At 50.8% G+C, this 25,878-nt stretch overlaps 1 protein-coding gene across 5 annotated transcripts; it reads right to left on the reverse strand.

Moving 5' to 3' along the window:
• Positions 1-9: 9 nt before the first annotated feature.
• On the reverse strand, positions 10-25,699 carry DCAKD (dephospho-CoA kinase domain containing). Of its 5 annotated transcripts, XM_087441299.1 has the most exons (6): positions 25,526-25,699; positions 23,586-23,696; positions 8,395-8,621; positions 7,808-8,011; positions 4,268-4,355; positions 10-1,292 (listed from the first exon to the last, which is right to left on the reverse strand). In XM_087441299.1, exons 2-6 carry the CDS (start codon positions 23,669-23,671, stop codon positions 1,001-1,003), a joined length of 897 nt encoding a protein of 298 aa, XP_087297425.1. In that variant the 5' UTR covers positions 23,672-23,696; positions 25,526-25,699; the 3' UTR covers positions 10-1,000. The 5 variants fall into 5 exon arrangements, with proteins under 5 accessions (XP_087297425.1, XP_014644582.1, XP_087297426.1 ...); XM_014789096.2 differs by lacking the exon at positions 23,586-23,696 and having other exon boundaries at positions 8,395-8,617; XM_087441300.1 differs by lacking the exon at positions 23,586-23,696.
• Between the last annotated feature and the right edge of the window lie 179 nt (positions 25,700-25,878).

Consider the following 25,878-nt stretch of genomic DNA (forward strand, 5'->3'; position numbering starts at 1 on the left):
TGCAAGGCGTTTCAGATCAACACACTTTATTGAGCACCAATGGCGAGTCAGCCTCTGCACCAGGAACACAGAGATGAAGAAGACACAGTCCCTGCCTGCAAAAGGCTTACAATCTAGTAGGAGAGACCAATCAGCTTTTAGCTGATTACTGTGGATTCAAGTAAAATGTGGGGGGCTGGTATCCCAGAGCATCTAATCCAGCCTGGGGCTTCAGAAAATGCCGGAGCTAGGAGTCAACCAGTTATAGAAAAAAATTAAAAAGGTATTCCAGGTGGAGGAGCAGCAAGGCCAAAGCACAGAGTGGGGAAACTGCCTGGCGCACGTAGACTGCCAGGAGCTCAGGGCCAGGAGAACATGGAGTGGGAGGCAGAGGGCGGGAGGGGTGAGCAGCGTGTGGGGGTACAGAGAAACGCCAAGGTGGGACAGCAGGTCATTCCAGAAGAGGCCTGGCCTCTGCCCGGCTACAGCATTACCCACAAGGGATTCCTCACTACCTCCTGGAGAGGGCTTCAACCTAGGGGACAACCCTGATCGAAGGTGGCAGCCCTTGGTCCCACAGTCCACGAAGGAGGTTTTGGCCATGATGGGGCATGTGCTCAGAGAGGGTTCAAGCCAGGGAACCTCCCAGCTTTAAACGCTGTAGCCCACTGGTGAGGGCCACAAACTGCTCCTCACCCCCAACCACAGGAAATTTATAACAGTCTCCCACTGCTGCTTTCATGCCCCATCATGGACACTGTTCTGTAGGTGGTTCCAGAGGGAGGGGCCCTGGGAAGGTGGGAAGGAGCATCTACTGACAGAGGGCTGTTTCTCTGCCTCAGACAGGATGCACTCCAAAGGGTCTGTCCAGTGCAGGGCTCCAGCCCAGATTCAGAGAGGGCGTGTGTGTGTGTGTGTGTGTGTGTATGTTGAGGGGGTTGGGAGGAAACAGGATGATTCGTTACCTAGCTTCTGGCTCTGAGGAACTTGAGGTGGGGGCTTCCTGCCTCGGCGGTCCCAGCTAGGGGGAAGGCAAGAGGTAGCGGGTGAGCAGGTAGAGGAGGCTGGCAAGGACAGCCAGACCTGTGAGGACCCCGAGCCTCAGTGGCAGGTACTCCAGGGAGCGCTCCAGCTTGGCGTGCAGGAGGATGACCTGGCGTTTGGTGACACTCCACTCGCCCGAGTTGTCTAGAACATGGCGGGCCATGCGCGCCTTGTCCTTCAGGGGCAGCTGGGCCTTGATTCGGGCCTCTGCGTCCTCGCGGCTCAGGTTGTTCCGATGCATCAGCCTTGCCAGCTGCGTGTCCCGGTCACTAAGGACAGGGCGAAAGGGCTGCTCAGGCATCACAGGCCCCAGCCTCCCTCCCACCGGCAAGTTACAGGGGTGGGCAGCCCCGGGAGCTCCCTGGCTCCCCCCCACACACCCCATTCTTTGTGAGGACTCCAGGCTGGTAGCACTACGGGCTATCTAACCCCCATAATATAAACAGGGAGGGAAAAGGCTGCAGCTGCTGTTCTCTGCCATCTGGGGTCTCTCTGCTTTGCCACTAGGCCTGAGATCTCCCAGTCACAAGGGGAGGATCTGATCACCTGGAATCAGCTTCTTCCTCGATCACTGGATGGGTGACCTTTACTGAAAGGCCGTGCCTGCCAGCTAAACTCTTCCTGAAGCTCCCCTGGGGGCCTGGGCCTGCTGCACCAAAAGTAGCTTCCTGGGCCACCGCAAAGACCCCTCTCCTTGTCTCCCCACCCCCACCCCTGCACATTTACAGCAAAAGGACCGTGCGGAGATGGCGGCTGCTGTGCTTGTTGCCACTGATGAAGTGGGACGGGCCAGCCCCACGGTGCTTCCAGCAGGAGCGAGGAGTTGAGAACTGGATCCTCTCAGTCCTCAGACAGGACTAAGCACTGCAGATTAAATTCAAAGAATACCTCTTCTGCCCACTCTGATCTTACCATCTGGGTTCCTCCTCAGGAAACGCCCTGTCCTGCCTCTGGCTACAAGGGAGCTGTCCAGCTGTGCTCTGGAGTGGGCTCATCTCTAACACCCCTCTAGCTCTATGACCACCTCAGCCCCTCAATGGGAACGAGGAGGGAAAGGGCTGCAGGAGCTGTTCTCTGCTATCTGGGGCCTCTCTGCTTTACTCCTAGGCCTGAGTTTATAAGATGGGAAGATTGGATCACCACAATTTGGTCCCTTCTGAGGTGTGGCCTACACCAGGGGGCCTCCTCGGATGTGAAGACAGACTTTCCAAGGACAGACATAACGCCAGCCAGTTCCAATGCCATGCAGAACAGAATGCTGCAGACGGTCATTTCTGGCTGGACGATCAGGGAAGACCTTGTAGAAGGGATAGCATTTGTAATGACTTTGAAAAGTAAGTAGGACTTGTGATTTCCTGTTATGGGGACAGCAGACTGTCGAGGTCATGGGGCCAATCCCCGCCTGGCTGAGAACAAGGACTACATCCAACCTTAGTCAGGAATACCACAAGTCTGTGGCTGGGAAAATCTGGGTGAGAGAATGGAGATGGCTTAGGGCCACCTGTGCATCACATTCTTTGGAAGGTGTGGCCTAGACCTGGGATGTGAAGGCAGAACTCTCCGACAGCCCTTCCTGGGGCTCAGAAAGAGTCCCATATTTAGTTTAAGGATTGACGCTATCTGTGGTAATGGGATTTTTACCCAAACACTTATCCTGTAATTGGCTAATTACTCAAAAATGTGAATAATCACATTTTGGTATAATCACGCTTAGGTAAATGCCCCTTATTATTTCAAATGCACTAGGGGCAGTTTGCCAGCTAAAGGGATTCTCGTTTTTGTAAAGTGTAGATCCCTTTTATGAAAAGCAAATAATCAACTCATTCATACCTCTCTGGCAACTCTCGTGAGCTATACACCCACATGTGCTGAAAGTGGAGCATAAACGGCACCCAGGATTCTGGCACAGGCTCCTCTGGCTGTGAGTGGGGCTGTAGGATCTCCTGGCAAGCAGGCAGAATCTACAAAGCCCCACTCATCTGCCAGGAGCCGCAGCTCTCTCTGCTCTAACCTTCGAGACCAACCTCGAAGGAAAGCCAGGAGGTGGCAAGGCTGGGTGTGGAGCCATCTGGTGACTGCTGATGCAACCAGCCCCGGTTCTGTTTCCTCATCTACACTCTAAGGTCCCCCACTTTTTTTATCCTTTGGTACAAAGTTCCAATTGTATTAAGACTCCAAGGAAAGAGAATTCTAAGTAAGTCTTCGTGGAGTTTGCTTGGCCTCAGCTGACTGTCTTTCACAAACAGGGAACAAAGAACCCAGAGAGGCTGCAGGTTTACATGGGGAGACATGGGCCAGTGGGGGAGCTATGAGGATGCCTGAGTCCCTACACGGAGCTCAGCAGATTCAGACTGGGCTTTAAATGCCAGTCTGGGGGGTGGGGGGGCGCTGCGGGGGAGGGCAGGGTGATGCTTTAGGGCACTGAGCACTCCAGGCTCCACCTCCAGTGTGCTAGGAGCCTCCCACGCACTAGTCTCTTGAGAGCCACTCTGTGCCCAAAATACCCACGGAGCCAAGTGCCCACCTCTGTGCGTGTTGTACTTGTGGGTGGCATCCAGGAAGCTTCTGGGAGGCAGAGCCACCCTGTAGACTTCTCTACTCTCACCCCGCTGGGACTGTGACTCATTTTCTCTGACAGTTTGATCCTCCTCTGTTTGCCAAACCTGGATCCTGGTTTGCTTCATGTCCTGGAGGATTCTAAGAACAAAGCTCCTGCCTTAGCTGGGCTCTGACAGTTTCCTCCCTGCACCTTTCTGTTCATAGGTGTTGCCAGTGGGTGGCCCTGGACAAATTCTGTAACTCCTCCTGGAGTTTTCTCTTCTATAACTCAGAAGTATCAACTCCTGCCCTGACGAATTCAGGTTGAAAGGTAAACTGAGTGAACTGATAAATGTGGGAGCTGTTTGGAAAGTTGAGAAGTGCTACACGAGGGAAAAGGGATCCAGAGAATAACAACATGGTAGCCCAGGGCAGGGCCTGGCATCTGGGCTGAAGTGCCTCCAACAGCCAGCAGGGGGAGCCCTTCCCAAGCACTAGAGAAGCCTGGGAGCCATCACTTCCGACACCAACCTGAGGGTATATCTGGATCAGGCACAGGGACAGGTTTCTACAGGCTCTGGGCTGTGCCTCCTGGCTACCTGGTGGGGAAAGGGCAAAGCGATGTGGGCTACTTCTAAGGTACATGCCCTACTCCAGGGGTACTCCCTTCCAGCCTCGGTCAGGCTGGGCTATGCCGCACACTCACCAGTATACCACCACTGTGTGCTTCATGTACTTGAGCAGCTTCTTGGTCTCAAACAACAGGGGGATATCCAGAATCACGTAGCGGTATCCTGGGGAGAAGCCGGGAAACCCACAAGTTCAATTCTGCAAGCACACATGAGGACTGACTATGGGTTAGGTGTGGGAACAGAGGTGAAGCCACTGCTCTAACCATGGAGAGCTCCCCAGCAGAGGGGGAGACCTTCCAAGGACGGGCATCACCTGAATACTAGCCAGTTCCAATGCATGCAGAACAGAATGCTGCAGAAAGTCATTTTTGAGATGATCAGGGAAGATCTTGTAGAAGGGATGGCAGCTGTACTGGCCTTGAAAAGCAGGTAGGACTTCTGATACTTGAAAATGAGTGGGTGGAAGTGAAGGTTCCAGGAACGGGGAACAGCAAAGGACAAGAAGCAGCGAGGTTCTACTGCTCTGGCTGAAGTGCAGGCATGGAGCATGTGGGGCAAAGCTGACGAGGTAGTCAGGGCAGGCACAAAGGGTTCATCGAGTTCACTTTGATCTTAAACCCAAAGAGTTGTTATTTCTGAGCAGGGAAATGACACAGCCAGAGTTGTAGGAGACTGGGGAGAGTTTCCAGGAGTAACTGGGCCCTTTCTGCCCTACTTCACCCACCTTTGCTCAAAAAACAAAACACAAAACAAAAACAAGAGGTTTTCCCCCCAAGAGCCAGGTCCAAGCCTGGCCTCCTGCTGAAGAGTCCTGCACAGCTATCTCTACCAACCCTCCACAACAGACTCATATGGGGTGAAGCCCCAAAATGAGAGGCTGCTTCTGGGCATCAAAGGCAGACCTCCAGCCAGGGACTGCAGGGACTGGTCTGGAGGTGTGGGGCGGTTATGACTAAAACCGTATAACCAACTCCAGTGAAGTAGAAGGCATTGGCTGCCTCTCCCACTACAAGCCAAGGCCAGTCAAGATGGCACCCTCACCCACTGTGGGTGGGCATGGCGCTGGGCTGCTCACCCAGAAACACCGTGGGCTACATACTCTCCTAGTTCTCTTTATGGCAGTGACCCCTGCGTGTAAAACAGCTGGCCTGGGTCCAGAAGCAGGGATGGAAAGGGACGGGCACTGCTTCTGCCCAGACACCCCTGCCTGGCTTGGATGGTGTCCCACTGCAAACACTTCCGATCACAGAACCAGACACACACCACACTAATCACAGGGGTGTCACGGGGAAACTGACACTCCAGGTGATACAGGGAACACGGTGACAACCCAAGCCACTGGGTTTCCTGTTCTCCAGGACCCGCTGCTCAGGAAGCCCAAGAGAAACCTTCAGTTGAATGCTGGGTTAAGAGAATGGGCTCTGATGACCCGCCAGGGTTTGCAGCCCCCACTTTCTCACTAGGTGACTTTGGGCCCCTTAACAAACTGCATCTGTGTAAATGAGTGAAAAGACTACCCACTTCACAGGCAGGTGGTAAGGATGGAATGAGCAAAGGCATGTAAACCGCTCAGCATCCCTCACCCAGACCCCTAACTAAGTACCCCACAGACGATGGTTATTATTACCATTGGTCCCTGGAGGAGGGAGGCCGGCTCCCCTCCCAACTCAGAACAGGAGCCAAGGCCAGATCCTCCCTGGGCCTCTTATCTCCCTTCCCTGCTCCACTCCTGTCCTTTCCTCTCCCCTCACTGTCCTTTCTCCACCGACCCTCTCGGGAGCTCGTGGCCAGCCCTTTGGTTCACTGGCAGAGGGCTATTCAGCTGTCACATCTCTCCTGCTTGATAAGCTCTGCAAACTCTCCTGACTCTATGAAGACATCCGTCTGCCTACACACAGGCCTCCCCAACAGCTGGTGATCTTATCTGACGTCTGATTATACCAACTTTGACAGTTGTATTTGTTATACTCATCAGGGAAAAACTGGGACTGTGGAAGCCACAGCTGTCGTCCCCATTTTTCACTTTATCGAGCTGAAAAGAGCTTTCTGGCTTTTATTTAAGTGGTGATGGTTGGGGAGAGGGGAGGCTGGGTGGTGACACAGCGGGAGAACTTTGGAGCAGGTGACATTATCTGATGCTTCATTTCAGGTGGGGTGAGCCACTGCCTCCTCAAAGCCCTGCCGAGGTACTTGCAACTGGCCCGGGAGCGAAGGCAAAAGGGCAGGAATGAACGGCAGAAGGCTTCGCTCCTGGGTGGGGGACGGGATGAGGGCCTAGCACAGACACAAGAGGCAGGACAAAGGCAGAAAGAGTCCAGAGACTCCTTGAGGGAGGAGGAGGGGAGGGAGGCCTGCGGCAAGGTACTGAGATGGAGAGCCAAAGCGGGTCCAGCAGGGGGAGGGGAATGGGAGTCAACTCATGGATGTCTGTCAAGTCATTCCTTTCCTTCTGGAGAAGGTACTGGCCAGAGGGGGACAGGGGTGAGAGGACGTTCCCCACTCTGTACAGGAGAACTTGATGCACAAGAGAATAAGGGGTTTGGCCATGATCACAGTGTAAAAGCCCAAAGAAAATCTAGAAGGCTCCCCCATACCCTCCAGGAGGAAAGTCTCAGCATCATGACTGAAAGTGGGGAGACAAGCAGCTAGGACTTCAACTCTGAGGCCCAGGTGTAGCTGGAGGCTACACAGGCCAAAGGCTGGGAGGCAGATCTGCAGGGGTCCTAGGCCAGCCTCTCGCCTGATCCCAAGCCACTGCTCTCTGCTCTCCCACTTGTGGTGACTGATCGCATCCTGGACAGCAAGTATCAGGCCAGCCCTGCCCAACGGCATCCTGAAGAACAGGGCTTGAATAGTGGTGTATGGCTTGGGAAAGGTTGCTGACAGCTGCAGAAGGTTCTTGCCAAGTGACCAGAGACCCCTGCTTTCCAAACACTCTCCCCTTCTTTCGGTCCCGGCACATCACCTGACTGTCCCTGCACATACCAGGCCCACTCTCTCCTCTGAGCCCCAGCTCCGCAGGATTATCTTCCACTTAGAACCCCCAAACACCTGCCCTGGCTGTCCTGGACCCTCCCCAATTTCCAGTCTACAAACTTACATTCCCAGGAGGCTCAACCAGCACCAAATCTGACTCTGACCAGTTTCCATTTGTGTGGTGATCGACATTACTGCTGTGGACTTAGTCCCCCGAACAGCTTTCAAGGTTGGCATTAGCTTCACTATGCAGAGGAGGAAAAGGTGGAGGGGCTGGCTCACTTGACAAAGTCACACAGCTAGAAACCGCGAGGGCCAGCACTCCAACTCAGGCCTTAGGACTCCATTATTCCTCAGCTATTGTTACTCCCATCCCCACTAGAAAAATCAACTTACTTCCTGGGGATCATGGCTCAAAAGCCTCAAGTGTCCCTTCTCATTAAATTGTCGACCTCCTCAAGACTTGAGGGACATTGCTCCATTCCTCTGGGGCTGGTACGGGGTCTGCCAATGAAGAGAGTGAACTCGCCAGCCTGGATAACCAGCTCTCCCGACCCTGGCCAACTTTCTGCAGAGAAGGGCCTGGTCCTGGCGGGAGAGGGCTTTGCCCCACCCCTGCCCCAGGCCCTGGGCCTCACCCTGGAGGAAGAACTTGAAGGTCTCCTTCACCATCTCCTTGCCAATCTCAGGGTGGGTGATGGCGTTGAGCAGGTGCCGTCGGTCTGGCTGGTTAAAGATTAGGTCCCCCAGGACCTCGCGGTTGATGTCGCCATTCTCCAGCAGGACCTCAGTGCCAAAGGCCTCCACGATGCGCCGGTGTGCGGGGTATCCTGGCTGGACGACTGTGGCATGAGGAAGAGGCTGGGTCACTCTCCAGAGCCTCCAGGCCAGCCAGAGGACCCCAAGTGACCAGAGGCAAAATGACAGGGGAAATCAGGGGTGCTTCTTTCAGTTGAAGCAAAAGCAAAATGAGAGGAGGGAAAGCAGTTAAGGAAATCACAGAGCGCACAGACTCCCTCGTGCTGGACACGGGTGAGGCGAGGATAGGGGAGACTAGACAGAAGAGAGGGCAGGCTGGGGGCGGCGAGGAGAAAAGGAGACCAGGGCTGATAGGAAAGCCTTCCCCTCCTCTGAGGCCTCATAGAATGGTGGGCATAATGGAAAACAGGAAGCATGATGGAAGACAGGGGAACTGCGGTGGACAATCCCGCCCTCTCCAGCTCACCATGCCGGGCAATGACGTCGACATCGATCACGGCGCAGCCCAGCTGCTGGAACACCTGAACCACGGAGCTCTTGCCTGAGGCAATGCCCCCCGTCAGGCCCACCAGGAACATCTTCCAGGAAAGAGGGAGGTCAGCGCGACTACACAACCAGGAGCCGGCAATCACTGGAGAAAGGCGAGATCGGCAGATTGGGACAGTCCACTGCAGGAACGCCAGAAGGACCTGCCTGCCAGACGAGAGCAGGCCAGATCAGTGTTGGGAGAGGGAGGCAAAGGAGGAAAAGGGAGACCCGGCCTGGCAGGGCAAAGTCAAGTCCTGAGACAGAAAACTTTCCAGAAAGGCCTTCAGTATTCTTCTAAAAACACTCATAAAGAAGGCAGTCTAAATTTAGCAATCAAAATACTGAGCAGGCAGAACAAGGTCGGGTGCTGTTAAGCAAAGAGTGCTTTCTGGAGGTGGCAGTACCCCAACGCAGGCAAACTCCATGTGGAAAGGGGACCCCTGTCCCTCCGGGATGAACCCAAGGCACTTTCCAGATGCCCACAGAGCCCCCCTCCCCCCGCCTCCACTTCCTAGTCTGGGATACCAAGGCTCTGGGGGAAGAAATGCCTGCTGCCCCAGCCCAGCACTGCCTGGGTGGCTAGTCTAGACCAAGATGAAGACCCCCTCCCCTTCAACCAAGAAGTGGCCCGGACGGGGAGCTCAGTGGCAGCAGTGGCTCAGCGGCCATTAAGCCTGAGGTTTAGAGAAGTGTGGATCTTGCCGAGAAGGAAGGTGAGGGAAGAACGACAGGCTGTGGGGCAGGTAACTCTGTGCTTGGTGTTGGGATCTGAAGCTCCCTCAGACTGAGCAGCAGCAGTACAGCACAGAGGTTAGGAGCATGGACCTCTTCAGCCCAGTTCCTCCATGCTGTGCAACCCTGGGCAAGTCACTTGCCTCTCTGAACCTCAGTTTTCTCATCCATGAAACGGGGATGATAGAACCTGCCTCATAAGGCTGTTGTGCAGACTGAATGAGAAAGTGCATACAAAGCCCACAGTACACTGGTATTTACATGGCAAATGTCCAGCAAAGGAAGTGAGGATGGTGATGTGGGGTGGAAGGTGTAGGTTAAAGTCATATTGCAAGGCACAGAAAGAAAAAGAGTTATGAAGCTATGTCTCCATTCCTGCATCCTCAGACTATCTCACAACAGATTTTTTAAAAAGTCATGTTGTATTTTCTGGAGTAAACAGGGTTACCATGTCTTAAACTTCGTTGCCAGGCTGGAAGAAATTAAAACAAAGGCCAGGTCTCTCCCATCCTTCCTTCAGTGACAAATCACTTCGCCAGGACCTTGAAATCTATCATAGGACTCTTTTTTTTTGTTAAACAGCAGATTTACTGTCCTAATTATACTTTGCTTGAGCTTACACTGAAATAAGTCTGCCTCCCCTGAGGACACACCAAACGACGGAGGAGGCAGCCGCGTGGATGTGGGCTGAGTGGATGGGTGGCTTGCGGCAGCGAGAAGACCAACCCAGAAGTTTCAATCTGCTCAGGCTCATTCTCACCCAGGGAAGCAAAGGGTGGAGAGGGGAAAATACCCATCAGAGTCAATGTCCAAATGGAGAGACCCAACCAAATTATTAAACCATTTACAAAGCATTTCTCCTCAATCTGAGACTAGAGTTACCCTCAGGTGGTTTCCATTCAGTTTACAAAAAGAGGAATTAAGGATAGGGTTCCGTTGTCAAAAAGCAAAAAAGTTCGTTCATTCAGCTGAAACTCTGAAATTGGAAAATCCAGCGTTTTTTTCTTTCTTTCTTTTTTTGCTGCGGAAGATTTGCCCTAAGCTAACATCTGCAGCCAATCTTCCTCTCTTTTTTTTACTTGAGGAATATTAGCCCTGAGCTAACATCTGTGCTTCCTCTACTTTATATGTGGGACACTGCCACAGCATGATGGTGAGCAGAGTACGTCCACGCCCAGGATCCGAACCCGCAAACCCGGGCCACCAAAGTAGAACGCGTGGAACTTTAACCACTCCGCCACGGGGCCTGGCCCAGCAACAGAGTGTTTAATTGCAACTCTGTCCTGTTATCCCTAAAGCAGTGAGTCTGCTCTTCCGCTGAAGATCAATCTAGAAGAATGGGAGTGGGACTTGAGAACAGGCCATGGCCGAGGAAAGCGGTGAGGGCTGGTCCTCCACAGGGCCCTGACCCCTCATTGTTGAAAGCAAGCCACTGTTCACCTGGTCAACCAACATCACCAGAATTGAAGGGGCCTGGAGACCACGTAGCAGAGCAGACCTCCAGCCCCACCGTACCCAGAACCTGGACACCTCCCGAGACCTACTGAATCAGACGCTGGCAATGGGGCACCCAGGCAGTTCTGCTGTGTAGCAGGGCTTCAGATCAACTCTAACTGTTCATTTACAGTGGTAGAGAGTGAGGACCAGAGAAAGGAAGAGACTACACAGGGCCACAGCTGTTAGGGGAGCCTGGATGGAATTCAGGGCTCCTAACTCCGAGTCTAGACCCTTACACCTCACGGTACTCAGAGAATGAAAAATTAATTTACCTTTAGACTAAGTCAGACAAAACAAGGACGGTGAATGAGTCTGTAGGCAAATCAAGTCAGAGCCAAACACAAATGATTTCTCGATGATCATACTGCGTTTTCCCTCTGCAGAACAGGGAGTGGGTCCTACGGACAGCAACCAGGGCACAGGCATGAATTCCAGGATCAGCTCCGGCCCAGGCTCCCGGGGTGACCTAGTGAATATCCTCCCTTCTCAGTGCCTTGGATGACCATCTGCAGAAACAGACCAACAGCTGCTTGGCCTCCATTAGGAAGGCCAAGGGGATGGAGGCGCACATGCCTGGGGAGGCTCTGGGCCCCTGGCTTAAAGGGGCTGAACAAACAGCAGCTGTTCCCCTCCATAACTCCAACAAGCCCCTCCATAACTCATTCCTTCACTAAAGCTGACTGAGCTCCTCTGTGCTTCGCAGCACGGTGCCAGGATCTCTCGGGCAACCAAAGGAAAACACAGGTCTGGCCCCTCAGGAAAACTGGGGAGACAGACAGTAACAAATGAAACCAGTGCCAACAGGTGAGCAGGAACAGTTACATGGTACCCACGCTGGGCCTGGTGGAGGGGTATGTGGACCCCTCACAGGTCTGCTCACAGATCTGCCCAGGGAGGGAGCTGCAGCGAGCAAGCGCCCACCATCCCCTCAAGGTTTAGCAAGGAGGAAACACAGACTGTCTCTAAATCCCACCTGGACCTGTCCCGCAGCTCCTCCCCAGGCACCCATGGAGGAGTGACCACCTTTGATAACCTGTGTTCATGACCCTCTTCCTGCTCTGGCTCAAAAGTCATCACTCTCCAGAATCTGCTCGTTTCTCCTCATTCCATCGCCATTTACCCGGAGGCGGTGGGAACCTCATGGCAACTCCTAAACCTGGCTCTGATCTGAATCTCCTATGAAACTTCAGAAAAGGCACAGAAACCCAGACTCCAGCCTGGCCCACTGAATCTGAATCTAGGGTGAGACTCTAGTGTACCAGCCAGCGAGGCACCAGACCCACTACTAAAGTGGAAGGTTGTAGACGAGACGTTGAGAGGCCTGGGTCCCGGTCTCTGAACTCTTCCATAAAATGACCTGTCTGACTGCAGGAAGCCTTCTCACCAGCCTGGCCCAGGGTGGGGAGTGAGAAACAGCTGAGCCCCCAAATGCCTGCCCCTCTCTGAGCCTCGGAATCCACGTCCCATGCTGACAGCAGCATCAGCTCCGGGGGAGGCTGTGAGTCACACTGGTGCTTTCTTCCTCCCTCCCCTTCTGTGGTTCAGCCCTCTTCCCAGAGCAGTCACCTAATGCTCGCCTGGGTAACCAAAGAATGACGTGACTGTTGGTGGCCCGGAAATCTTCCTCAACAGCAGAAGCTGTTCACAGAGCTGGCTTGGCTGGAGGATGAAGGACAACACCGAGTCCCACAGTAACAGAGCAAAGCTGATGCCCAGTGCAAGAGAAACGGAAGCTGGATCCCGGAACTCATTCCAGGCCTGGGATTCATCAGCCAAGGTGGGACTCCAATCCCAGGGGGAGCCATGACCAAATCCTTCCTTTACCCTCCTCCTCCACGGCACTGGAAAGGCAGCAGGGTGTAAAGACAAGGGTAAGGACTTGAGTCAGAGAGGTGGTGTGAGCACCTGTGCCATGAGGCTCGTGTGCTCTTGTGCTCCATAAATGGTGGGCCCCTCACTGAGCTTCTCCGAACTGTCTTTCGTTTTTTACCTCTTGGGCCCCAAAAGCCCAGAGAAGACAAAATACATCCAAGAAAGAACAGTTTTTCCTGGAATCTCCTCTGGCAGTGTTTCCGTCAACTGAAAAATGAGAGTGGGCTGCTTCACAGGCCTCCAGATAAAAAGCCCCACCGCCCCATGCTGTCTGTCCAAGTTCTAACCCCACCAGGCCCACCCTGCTAACCCAAGCTGCTAGCACCTTGTGCACAGACCTCTGCGGTAGCCTCGTGACCTGACCTTCTAGTCCCTGCCTTGCTCCCCCCAAGGCAGCCAGGGTCATGGCTTAAAGTGGACATCTGCTCATGTCACTCTGCTGCCTTCTTCCCCCTCCTCTGAGCCCCTCAGAGGTCTCTGGGCCCCATGTGACCTGCCCACTGCCGACCCCTCCACCCCCTCAGTCACTCCTTGTCCACGCCTGTGCTCGTCACATGCCTGCCTTCTGTCTTTGCTACCTCAGAGCCTCCGTGTATGCTGTTCCCCCTGCCCACCACACTCACTTCCTGCCTAACTCCTCTTGATTTATTCCGCATTCATCCTTCAACCAATCAGGCACCAGGCACTGTTGGAAACAAGAGTGCCCGCCTCCATCAAGTCTACACTCTACCTCTGGAGTGGTGGGGATGAACAAGAAGCTTACGGTAAGTGTGGTGGTGCTAAGTTAGGGAGGGTATCAAGAGCGAGGGGGTCATTGTTCTAAATGAGGGCCCAGCGATTCGGCATGAGGACCTGAAAGCTGCGAGGGAGCAAGTCCCAGTTCCTCTCACAGCAGCCTCACCCCACCCCCAACTCAATCAGGGCCCTGACATCTCTCATCGCTCGCTTCCTTTCCTTCCCTGGCACCCATCATGCTTTGTACCTTTATCAGTTTGTGTGCGTATTTCCAATACGTTAGATGAAACAAGCTCCATGGCCACGAGCATCTAGCATAGTGTTCACTGGCTCCCTGTCACTTACCAGGTGAGGGATATTGGCCAAGTCATTTAACCTTTCTTCCACTCAGTTTCTTCATCTGTAAAATGGAGCTAATGGTGCCTACTCTGAGTTGCTGTGAGAGTAAACGAGTAAATACAAGGGAAGTGCTTAGAACAGCACCTGGCACACACTAAGCACTCAACCGATGTTCCCGACGAGTTACGAGAGTGTGTGAGGGCTATTTACAGAATGAATGACTGGAGGACTCCATGGCCTGGGAAGGGGAGGGGAAATAGTTGGGGTCACATTCTCCTGTCAGTGGCCACGGGGAGGCTGGAACCAACCTCCAGCCTGCTCTTTTTTCTGTTAGAACACGCTGCTTGCTGCTAGTAAATCCCTCCTGGAAAAAAATGGAAACAAACAAAACACCCCCTAGGTTGAACAGAATAAGGAACTGCTATTTGATTAGACACTCTTTCCTTCCTCCCTTGGGAGAGCTCAGGACTTGAGTTGGAAGCAAGTTTTATTGCTTTGCACCACCCAGTCACAGCCCAAACCTGCCTGTCCCAGGGCCAGGACCTGGCTTGCTCATGAATGTGCAGCTTGCTTCCTCCTCCTGCCGCAGCCTCTCAGGATTTCACTCAGCACGCCTGACCAGCCAGATGCTTCTCCTTTGAATTGCTTTCCAAAGAGGATGTAGCCATTTTGCTCCAATGATCAATATAATCATTCATGAAAATGAGTCATTCCCTGCCTTGGGACCCAATTATTTTCTCGTGGAACCAGTGGTTGCAAAAATATATTGTTTTCCAGTCAACTAGTAAGTGCTATTTTTATCTACAGTTTCCACACTCCTAATCTTTCATTATTGGTGAGAAGTTGCTGTTTAAACCTGAGTCCAAGTTCTCTTCGTCTGTTAGGTCTATTAAGTCACCACCTCCTCCAGGCTGCCCATTACCTGGAAAAGCCACAAGAGAAGGTGCTGGCAGTCAGTGTGCCTTGCCAACACCAAGGGGAGGGAGGGAGCAGGTCTCTCTTCTAGAGCACTCTCCAAGAACAAACCATCACTCCAGGGAGCTTTTATGGGGGACAGGGAGGTTGTCTGGATTGGACTACCATGCTAACATTTATGCAGAAGAGGATCAGATGGAATCCCAAATCTCAGGGGTTTCAAAGTCATAGGCGCCTTGGCTGGGATCTCAGCTCTGCCCCTTAACTAGCTGTGTGGCCTTGGGCAATTTACTTCAGCATTGTGGGCTTCTGTTTCCTCAAGTGTAAAATGGGATTAATAATGGCTACTCACAGGGATTTTGTCAGGATTAAATGAGGTGACATATGCCACGGTCACCTCATCTCCCCCAACTCAGTGTGTTACACATCAGTCACTGCAGTCTACTCCATTTCCCTAAAGGGCACCTGCATCCTTTCAATGGCTCAGGTCAAAAACCTCAGCATCCTCCCAGCTCCTCTCTCACAATCTTCATCCAACCCACCAGCGCCCCCTGCCAGCTCTACCTCCCACCTTCACAGCCTAGCCTACACACCTGCTCCACCCAGCACCATCGTCTCACTCCTGGATGACTGCAGTACCTCTTAAGGGACTTCCCTGCTGCCACGTCTGTTTCCCGGACAGTCTATTCACAACAGAGCAGCTAGCATGATCCTTTAAAAATGCAAGTCCAGTCACATCACCCTTCTGCTCAAAAGTCTCCAATGGCTGCATCTCACTTAGAGAAGCAGCCAAATCCCTACAGAGCCCTACAGGGGCTCCATGACAGACAAAGGCTGGCCTCTCCAGGCATCTCCCACCACTCTCCCGCTCGACTGAGGCTCTCCAGACACACTGGCTGCCTTGCTGCGCCGTGACCATGCTGAGCACACTCCCACCTTGGGCCTGTGGACATGCTGTTCCCTCCACATGAAAAGCTCTTCCCCTAGAGGGGGCTGAACGGCTCACTCCCTTCTCTGCCCCATTGTCACCCTATCAGAGTCTGTCTTGAATATATAAAATAGCACACCCATTTCACTCTCTATCCTCCTTACTGTTCCACTTTTCTTCAGAGCACTTGTCAACCTATGACCACCCAACATATTATATATCTATGTCTTCATTTATTGTAATCTGCCTCTCTCCCTAGCATCTGGGCACTATTGTATTCAAGGTGCTTAGAACAGGGCCTGACAAGTAGGAGGCCCTCAAAAATTATTTGTTGAATGAATACACAAAGCATGCAGCAAAAGGTCCAGCTCATGGGTAAGCAGGAACTCAACATTAACTATTTTAATATAAGAACATATCTGTTCCAGGAAACCTGGTATGACAATCAGAAAACCTTTTCCACATCACTTCGCACCCCCACATTCATGGGCTGACAATATTTTGGGCTCACAGGTGAGGAAACTGAGGCAGAGAGTGCCTAGGAAGGTGAGTTTCCCAGCAGGCAGGAACTAGAGTGTAAGAGCTGCCACCCACCCTGTGAACACTCTCCATGTGTCAGGGACATCCTTGATGCCACATCATCAGCACAACAACCCAGTGAAGGGTTCTTTGATTTACTCCCATTCTAAAGGTGAGGAAATGCAAGTTTAAAGAAGTTAGGTATTTGCCCACGGTAGTTCGAGGTGGTCTTCACACTGGGGAATGAGAATCCCTAGGGCATGCATGAAGATTTTCCAAGGGGCACAAAGGCACAGTTTAAGAGGAATAAATTTCAATTTAATCCCCAGCCTCTCACTATGGGAATAGATCAGCCTTGTAACGTGCCTGCAGGCTCTCCTTTCCCAGGTCCCCTTCACACTCACCCCTCTCTCACGTTTATAGGAAAGGTATAACTACCCACTCATGCCAAAACTTACTAAGGTGCATTGTCCTACAGTGCAAAATACCCCTGGCAATTCAAAATATCGTTATTCATGCTGAGAATGTGACTGCCTATAGTGACTATGTAATGAATCCTCCTGCTAAGTCAAGTGGTTTCCAAACATTTGCCTTTTTTTTTTAAATTTATTTATTTATCTTTTCCCCCAAAGCCCCAGTAGATAGTTATACGTCATAGCTGCACATCCTTCTAGTTGCTGCATGTGGGACGCGGCCTCAGCATGGCTGGAGAAGCGGCGCGTCGGTGCGCGCCCGGGATCCAAACCCGGGCCACCAGCAGCGGAGCACGCGCACTTAACCACTAAGCCATGGCGCCGGCCCTAAACATTTGCCTTCAATAAAGTTAAAGGAGGCCCTAAAAGAACTGTCAGCTGACAGGTCATTAATAATTGATTTCAACGACAGATCACTGTGATTTTTCGGCCCATAACTCAGAAGATGCTCAAAGAATTGAGTAACATTGACACAACAAAATGCCTTCAAGTCCTGTGTATTTATTCACACTAACCAACTTTTTCAGTGCTTACAGCCATGGAAAAAAAAACTCTGCTCATTCTAGCAAATATACATGGATGTGTACAAGAACTAAAAACAAAAGCTCCACTCAGCTTAGTAAGAGAAACATTTCAAATAAAACTTATTTACAATGATCAACTGTGTATTTTACAATTATAAAAACTCAGTCCAAAAGAAAATGTTTATTATGACCACAACACAATTTTCAAAAATGTTTTAATTTTAATTTTTGTATGTATTTTTGTTGCAGAGAAGTAGGAAGACAAACCAAAGACTTTCAAGCATAAAATGTATTATACTAGAAGAAAATTTGTGTGTGTGTGAGGAAGATCAGCCCTGAGCTAACATCCATGCCAATCCTCCTCTTTTTGCTGAGGAAGACTGGCCCTGGGCTAACATCCGTGCCCATCTTCCTCCACTTTATATGGGACGCCGCCACAGCATGGCCTGACAAGCGGTGCATGGGCATGCAGCCCGGGGTCCAAACCCGGGCGGCCAGCAGCGGAGCACGTGCACTTAACTGCTATGCCATGGGGCCGGCCCCTATACTAGAAAAGAATTTTGTGGAGGAGATAAAGTGGAAATATGAGCTCAAGGAGGAAAAAGGAATGATGTGAAATTTCAACTGTTTTGTAAAAACTGGTTCATCTGTTTTTTTCAAAGGATGAGGGAAATCAAATCACTATGGTATTTAGATTCTATTGCAGATTTAAATACCTGCTGTAACAGTTTTATTTTTAAAATATCAGTATTTACCAGAAATCATATCCTTTGCAACTAGTGAAACTTTCAGAGAAAAATTTTAGCTATCTAAAAATGTGTGAGTGGGTAGTTTTCAAAACAAAGCTAAACTCACTGCTTGCCTGCCTTCAGCTACCAGCCCTAACCTTTTCCCCTAAGGCACAGGTAGCAAGAGAGGCTCTGAACGGTTTAAACATGTTACCCAGGAAGACAGATTCTGACCTTGCTCAAGAGGATTTGGTGGGAATTTAGGGCCCTGCTAAGAAAAAAACACCCCAACCTGCCTGACCCCTTTCTCTTCATCAGCCAGATCTCTACCATCTCTGTTTCCCCAGGCCTATGTCTGCACCCTGCCAAATCCATCCGATTTCAGTAAAATCAGCCGCCAACCCCCACCACGCCCCAAAAAACATATTTAAAGGCTTCGATTTCCTCAACTTTAACATTAGGACTTACCGTCAAAGTTCATTCGGGTGATAATTTTCCCATAACTAAGGGAGAGAGAAAAATCTTTGAAAACTTCATAAGCAAACTCAACGTCAGGGGTGCCAACGCCTCCACTTTGGAAGCTGGGGAAGGAAGAAAAGCAGGCCGTCTGGCAGCCCGCCCTCTTTACTAGTGGATGGGTGGGAACTCCACGTCGCCGCCCAGCCCAGGGGGAGTCTTTGCCAAAACTTCACAACCAGTCTAGCCTCCCGGGGAAGAGAAAAGTGGAAGGAAGGCCTTCTGAAAAGCGGAGATGATCACTCGGCAAAACAGCAGCTACCAAGCAAAGTACTTTCCATCCACCCTGTGAGATGGGTATCATTCCCACCTCCCAGATGAGCAAAGGTCACACGACTGGAAGTGGCAGAGGCCGGATTCAAAAATCAATCTTAGGTCTGACCACAAAGTTCTAAAGTGTGGTGGCTTTGGACTGAACCTGGGTTTAAATCCACAATTCCCGCCGCTTTCTAGTTGTAAACCTTTCTCCGTTTCCACAGCTGTAAAACAGGGGAAATAGCTTGTTTAGTAAGGCTGCTGTGAAGGCAATGAGCCGTGGATGTAAGAGCGTCTGACCCGGTGGCTACATAGTATGTGCTCAATAAACTGTAACCGAGACTTTAAAAGAGGCGGGGCCTCTACGCCCCACTAGACAACACGATGGGTGCGCCTCCGGCGGTGGTTCTGTGCGCCCAGAGCACGGCCGGGCGCCGGGACACCACGCCCCAGGAGTGGACCCAGCCCTCTAGGCCGGCTGGCCCGGACGCCGAAGAGAACAAAGCAGCCCCAGGGCGCCGCCGCCCCGCGCCCCCCATCCCCGGCGCCCATCTGCTCCCACTTGCCCGCGCGGCGCGCTACGTACCCCGGACCTCTGACTCGGCCTGGGCCGCCGCTCGCCCAATCTCAGCGGCGCTTTCCGGGTGGCTCCCGGCGCGCAGGCGGGGCCCCTACAGCGCTCACACGCGGACCGGTCATCCGGCCAGCGGGAGGGGCGGGCCCGGGGAGCGGGGGCGGGGAAGGCGCCCGGCACACGAGCAGGATTACTCTTCCCTCCGAGCTGGAGCCTTCCCACACCGCAGGTGGAAAAACCCAGAGTCCCAGGCTCAAATTCAGGCCCGGCCATCACTAGCTGTGCAGCCTCTCGCAATGGTAATGATAACTACGGTAGTTAACTGAGCACGTCGTACCTGCCAGGTCCAAACAGCACTCTGCAGGCATTATCTCATTGAATGTTCACAGTCCTTGACGTGCATACTGTCACCACCGCCACTTTAGGAAGGAGGAAACTGATGTTTATAGGTTAATCAGTTTGCCCTCTCTTACCAAGTCAGTTGACTGCAGAGCTCACATTGTGTCCATACAAGCCTAGCAAGTCACTTAGCCTCTCAGCCTGTCTCCTCTATCAAAGTGCGAATAATCGCTACTGTGCTGCTGGTTGAAAGACGGAGAAATACACAAAAGCATCTAATGGTGCCTCACATATAGGAGGTGGTCCTTCACGCCTACCTTGCCTCCCTTCCCCCTCCCTAAACTGTGCCTTTGCTCTCTGCTGCCTGTAAGGTAGGAATCTTGTCTATCTTCACCACTAGCATCCCCAGGGCCTAGAACAGTGCCCAGCTTAGTAGGGATCCAATACACTGAGGAATGAAGTAATTCAACATCTTTCTCATCACTCCAGTCCCTGAAACCTTTCTCCTTGACATCAACAGCACGGACTGCCATCATTCAATAAAGGATTGCATCTCATGATCAAAAAGGCCATTTGGTCCAAACACCCTTCCAGTGTTTGAATGTCCTCCACATCATCTCTGCTGTCTATACTTGGACATGTGCAGTGTCAGGGAACTCATTGTCTTTTGAGACAGCTTCACGCAGTCCCAGCAGTTAGAAAGTTCTTCCTTAGATAATATATCTTCTAGTTCTAATCCATGGGGTCAAGCACAAGAAATTGTAATACCTATTCCATAGAACCAGATCTAATGGCCCTGTCCCCTTCCTGGACCAAACTTACAGATAACCTAGGTTTGTGGTTCTCAATCTTTTCCCTACTCCTGACACAGCAGAGGGATACCCAGGCTCCCATCAGGAACCATGGCTGCGCATGGCAGTGACAGGGATAGGAACGTGCCTGCCCCTCGCCCCAAATTATCAGGCTCTTCCTGGGGCATATTGTTAGGAAACTTCTCTAAATGATCTTGCTTTTACCAGATACTGCCTTACAGTATTGTGAGCTATCAGTGTACAAGTGGGGGCCTTGTCTTCTACGTAGGCATCCTTGTGGTCCAATATGCCAACAGCAGCTGCATCTCTGCTCTGGGGCGATCCCAGAGGAAAGGCTGAAGGGCTGCTGCAGGGGCTTCAACTCAGCCACTTCCTCGGAACTGAAGCTCCACCTTTGCAGTTTTGAGGTGATGCCATCAAGGGCCTTTTCAGCTCAAACACATATCCTCCCTTATTCAAGCCAGCAAAAATAAACTTTGAGCCAGCTCTAGCTGCTTACATGATCTCACTTCATCCTGGTAATCTGCATCCCTTCTGTGTCCTTAGCATGTAGCATGATGCCTGGAATGTGTGCTGCTTCAAGCTGTGTTTGACGAACCAGCCTCTGAGTCCGATGGAGATGACTCCTTTGACTCCTGGGTCCTTGACTCGTGGTTCTCAAAATTAAACTTACTTTCCGTATGTTTATTTTAAATAAATATTAATATCCAATTAAATTTATACCGTACCTCACAAATACCATTAATATTTATCCTTTATTAAACAGCTTCAAAAAAAAAAAAAAAAAAACCTCCCATAGGTTGTCACCAGCTGGAAAATAAAGTCCAAACTCCTTAGCCTGAAACTTCAGGCCTTCCGTGACCTGACCCCTGATCACCCCTTCAGACATATGTCTCACCATATGTTCCCCCTTGGGAAAGGCAAAGAGAAAGGTAATTTAGATATTGCACCAGCCTTTGTGTTAAAACATCAGGTTCAAGTCTGAACTCATACTAAGTAGCAGTGAAACTTTGGACAAATCATTGAACTACTTGTTTCCTCATTGTAAAACACGAATAACACCTGCCCTGCTTATGGCACAGGATCAAACGAGACAGCTGACGGTAGGGATAAAAGGAGACAGTGCGTGAGTGCATTTCATGAGCGAAGAAGCACTGCACGAACGTAAGGGGTCACTCTACTGTGTGTTCCTGCCTCTGCCCTTTGCTTGTGACGTTTCCACACCCTAAAGGCCTTATCCCTTCTTTCTCACCATTCACTCATTTACTCATACGTTAATTAATCCAACAAATATTAATTGAGGGCCTACTGTGTGCTGGCCCAAGAGATACAGAGGTGAGGAAAATCTAGTCTGTTCTCCGCCGTCATAGAATGTAGGGTCTTGTGGGAGAAAACGGTTGCAAACAGAATAATCACACAAATAAAAGTAAAACTCAAGTTCAGGAGTGGGTCCATAGGGCCCTCAGAAACCATAACGGGGAATCCAGGACTTAAGCTGCCTTCAAGGCCAAGTTCAAAGTCTGCTTTCTCCAGGAAGCCTTTTCTAACAATGCTGCCCCAGAGAGCTGCACCCCCTGCCCCACCCCAACTTCAGTTAACTTATCTATCTGGCTCATTTAATCAGACCCAGTCAGGCTTTATTATTTTGTTTTCAAGTGTGCCTGTTTTTCCCGATTTCACTGTAAGTGCCTTCTGGTCAGGGAACGCCTGGCACACTCTTTCTTAAATCTCACAGCACCAGGCAGAAGGCTGGTCTCACTGTGCTCCAGGCCCACGTGTCAGGGGCTGTCACAGGAAGGAAGGGTACCTTTCCTGAGAGTGAGCTCCAGGGAAGACCGGAAGCTGCCGAAGACCATCTCCATCCCTTATTTCACGATTGAGCGCACTAACCCTGTTCTTCTTCAGAAGCGAAAAACTCTCTCCCCTAGGACAGCCAGTCTGCTCCCTAGAGTATGCTCTTTCTCCAACAAAAATTTGATCATATCTCTCCCCAGCTAAAAGTCCTTCGGTGGCTCCTGAGAGTCTTCAGGATAAACCTCAAACTCAGCACAGCATCTGCATCCCTTAATGGTCTGACTCTCGACTGCCTCTCCAGTCTCAGCTTGTTCTATCCCTGATTCTCTAGTCCCTGACATGTTATGAGTGCTCCAAAATGTTGAATAAATGAGCCAAAACGTGGCTCATGCCTTCCTAGGCCCATTAGAAGAAAGGGTATCTCTAATATGCTGGGAGTACAGCAAGGGCCTTGATCTGTGATGGGCATCACGAGAAAGTTTTTCTTTGATTATCACAGTAGTAATGCTGACTTCCTGGAAAGGGAAACAATCATTTATTGGGTATTGATTGTCCCAGACACTTTATTAAGTGTTTTTCGTGCATTGTCTCATTTCACAGATGAGGTTCAGAGAGGTCAAGTGACTTGCCTAACGTCACTCATTAGGTAGATGCAGGGCCAGGATTTAGAACCCAGGAAGTCAAACTCTGAAGCCTGTTCTCTTAACCACTATGTTCTACTGTCTCCAGTAACAACTGTGAAGGGATAATGGAGGTATCTACACTAGGAGCAAATTCCAGAATCTGTAGAACTTCACAGACACATCCTCAGTCACCCTCTGGGCCCTTCTGTACTCTACTACCTTTGTATAATGCTCCTGTCAGAATGGGTGGGTAGGAAGAGCCAGCAGAGCTAGATGGGAGAATCCTGCTATTCTATTGTGATGAGGTGCTCAGAAAGCTGGGAATGTTTACCTTGGAAAAAAGGAGACTTTTAGGGAATCAGATATTAATTGTAAAATATGTAACAATTACCTAGAAGGACACTAGGATTAGATGTTTCTATGTAACTCCATAGGCAGAACTTGGCCAACTGTCCACCAATGAGAGCTGTCTTAAAGTGGAAGGCTCTCTCTTGTGGGGGCATGGGGAGGAATAAATATGAGAACTCTTGGAACCCCAAGAAAGCATCCATAGACTCAACTTAGGAAACTCTATATTGCATTGCTTTGGGTGATCATTCTGTAAACTCAAAAGTAAATTTAGGCACCAAAATCACATGCGGCAATATTCAGTAAGTGTCACATACACTCAATGTCTTTTTAAAAACATGAAATTTAAATTTTATTATGGAGAAACCACAGATCCTACAAATCTATGTGAAGATTCTAACTTGAAAAATCCTAAGAGAGAGGGAATAAGTGCCTGTCAGGTCCCTTCTAACTCTGAAATTCTCAGAGATGCTGGATTCTAGAACTCTGGAGTTGTACTTGCACTCTGAGCTTGAAAGTCACATTGCCTGCCTACCTCCCCAGAAAGGCTCTCCACTGAGCAAAAACTGCTCAGCTTCCAGTGAAATACAAGGAAGAGGGTCTTACTTAAGCTTTGAACTGCAAGAATGGCAGGGTCCACAGAAAGCAGCACCTTCATTCCCTACTATCCCTCTTCCTTGGTCATGCTTCATTAGCCTTTATTCAACCTCTGTCTATCTGTGAGACAAGAAAATACAGAGTTGGGAATTAGAATACCATATGTGGGCTCTGGTTCTGCAACTAGGTATCATTGTGATTTTCTTTTTTCAAAAGACAATTTTCGGGGCCAGCCCAGTGGCGTAGCGGTTAAGTTCACATGCTCCACTTCGGTGGTCCAAGGTTCGCTGGTTCGGATCCTGGGTGCGGACCTACGCACGGCTCATCAAGCCATGCTGAGGCAGTGTCCCACATAGAGCAACTAGAGGGATGTACAACTATGACATACAACCATCTACTGGGGCTCTGGGGAGGAAAAAAGGAGGAAGATTGGCAACAGATGTTAGCTCAGGGCCAATCTTCCTCAAAAACAAACAAACAAACAACAAAGCACAATTTTCTTCAAATCCCCTTCCCTATCTACTGCACAAGGTCATATGTCCTACAACAGGTGAAACACTTAGAAAAGTTAAATCCATCTAACACATGTAAGGCTTTATTATTATTATCTCTAACCTCTTTTTTTTTTTTTTTTGGTGAGGAAGAATGGCCCTGAGCTAACATCTGTGCCAATCTTCCTCCACTTTTTGAATATGGGACGCCGCCATAGCATGGTTTGATGAGCGGTGTGTAGGTCCACGCCCAGGATCCAAACCTGTGAACGCCGGGCTGCCCAAGCAGAGCACAGGAACTTAACCACTACGCCACTGGGCCAGCCCCTCACCTCCTCCCCTTGCCTGCAGCTGCGTATTCAGCATGGTGTTGACAGCAGTCTTGACCCTGGTGAGGTGAGTGGGTGACAGCTCTCAGCCTGAGCAGGTACCTTTGAGTGCCTTTTAAAGTCAAATATAAATGATCAGGGATTATCAGCTGCTTTGGATCATATTTACTACTGCTCTTGTCACTGATATAAAAACAGGGAGTTGACTATATTCACCTCTGTTTTGTTTTGTTTCTCTGAGTCAGATGAGAACTGTTTCTTCCCACCCTATTCCTCTTCCCAGGTTGAGAGTTTCCCAACAAAGATCATTCCCCTTTTTGCCCCCTGGAGCTCTCTGATGATAAGAACTTGTCTTCCCTCACCACTCGCCACAACCCAACCTGAATGGGAAATCTCTAGGAATGGGAACCATGTCTTGGGCTCTCTTCTCAAGACTCAGGTGCCATTACTCAATCACACGGGTGAGACCCAATGGATTGAAGCATTCAGTCAAAGCTGAAAATAGATTAAGATTTCGCCCATAACCTAATAACAGATTTCCTTGAGCAGATGTATCAGACAATGGGACTTTAGTAGTGGTAAAGAATTCAGGGAGCCTAGGGGAAACAGATCCAGATTTGTATACTGATTTTGCCACATATTACCTATGTGACTGTGCAATTTACCAACCAGTCTGGGCCACATTCCTTCGTCTGTGAAAAACAGGATAAAAGCACCCACATTCTAGGCTTGTTGAGAAGATTAAATGAGATGTCCGAAAAGCTTTACCACAGAGCCTGGCATATATATAAGTACTCATTAAAGAGAAATTGTGGAAGGCTGCTGTGGAGAATGAAAGGGACACTGTGTGCAGAAGAGCTTCGTGGAGACCAGTACCTGAAGGCCAAGCAGCAGCAAGGCCTGACTGAGCAGTCAGGTCTCCCCGCTCAGGATCAGTGCTCCGCGCACCACAATCCACCGCCTCTCATGAGGCCTTGAACTACCAACGACCAGGGCCGCCCAGAGTCCCGAATGAGGAAAGGTGGCCAGGAGCCACCCTGGCTTCTGGAAGGAAAGGGTCTCCAAGAAGGCCGGACGCATTCGGGCTCCCGGTGGGTCGTACCCGCGGGCCCCAGGCCCTCTTACTTACCCGGGAACGGTAATGGTCCTTAACGGAGACCAATAACGGCTCACTTGTGGCCCCGACACTAGCAAGGGCAGGCTGAGGTCAAACCTTGGATTTTGGAGCCCACGCCTGAAACCCTAAACCTGCATCGAACTACAATTCCCAGAATGCTATGCGGCCACCCGGGTCGCGGAGCGTCGCCTCTGCCAACCTTGGGGCCCTTCTTTCCTCAAAGCGCGGCCGAACGCTCAGGACTTCCGGGTAATGCTGGCCCTCCACCCAAGACAGCCTCCCCTCATGATTTCTGGGTATTGTAGTCTACCTCGTTCCGGTTTCCCTGGAAAGAGCGGCTCCTAGATACGGCTCCCCTCGCCACA

Source organism: Ceratotherium simum, chromosome 16 (genome assembly GCF_057802395.1).
Source record: "Ceratotherium simum simum isolate JZ-2026a chromosome 16, ASM5780239v1, whole genome shotgun sequence".
Taxonomy (NCBI): Eukaryota; Metazoa; Chordata; class Mammalia; order Perissodactyla; family Rhinocerotidae; genus Ceratotherium; species Ceratotherium simum.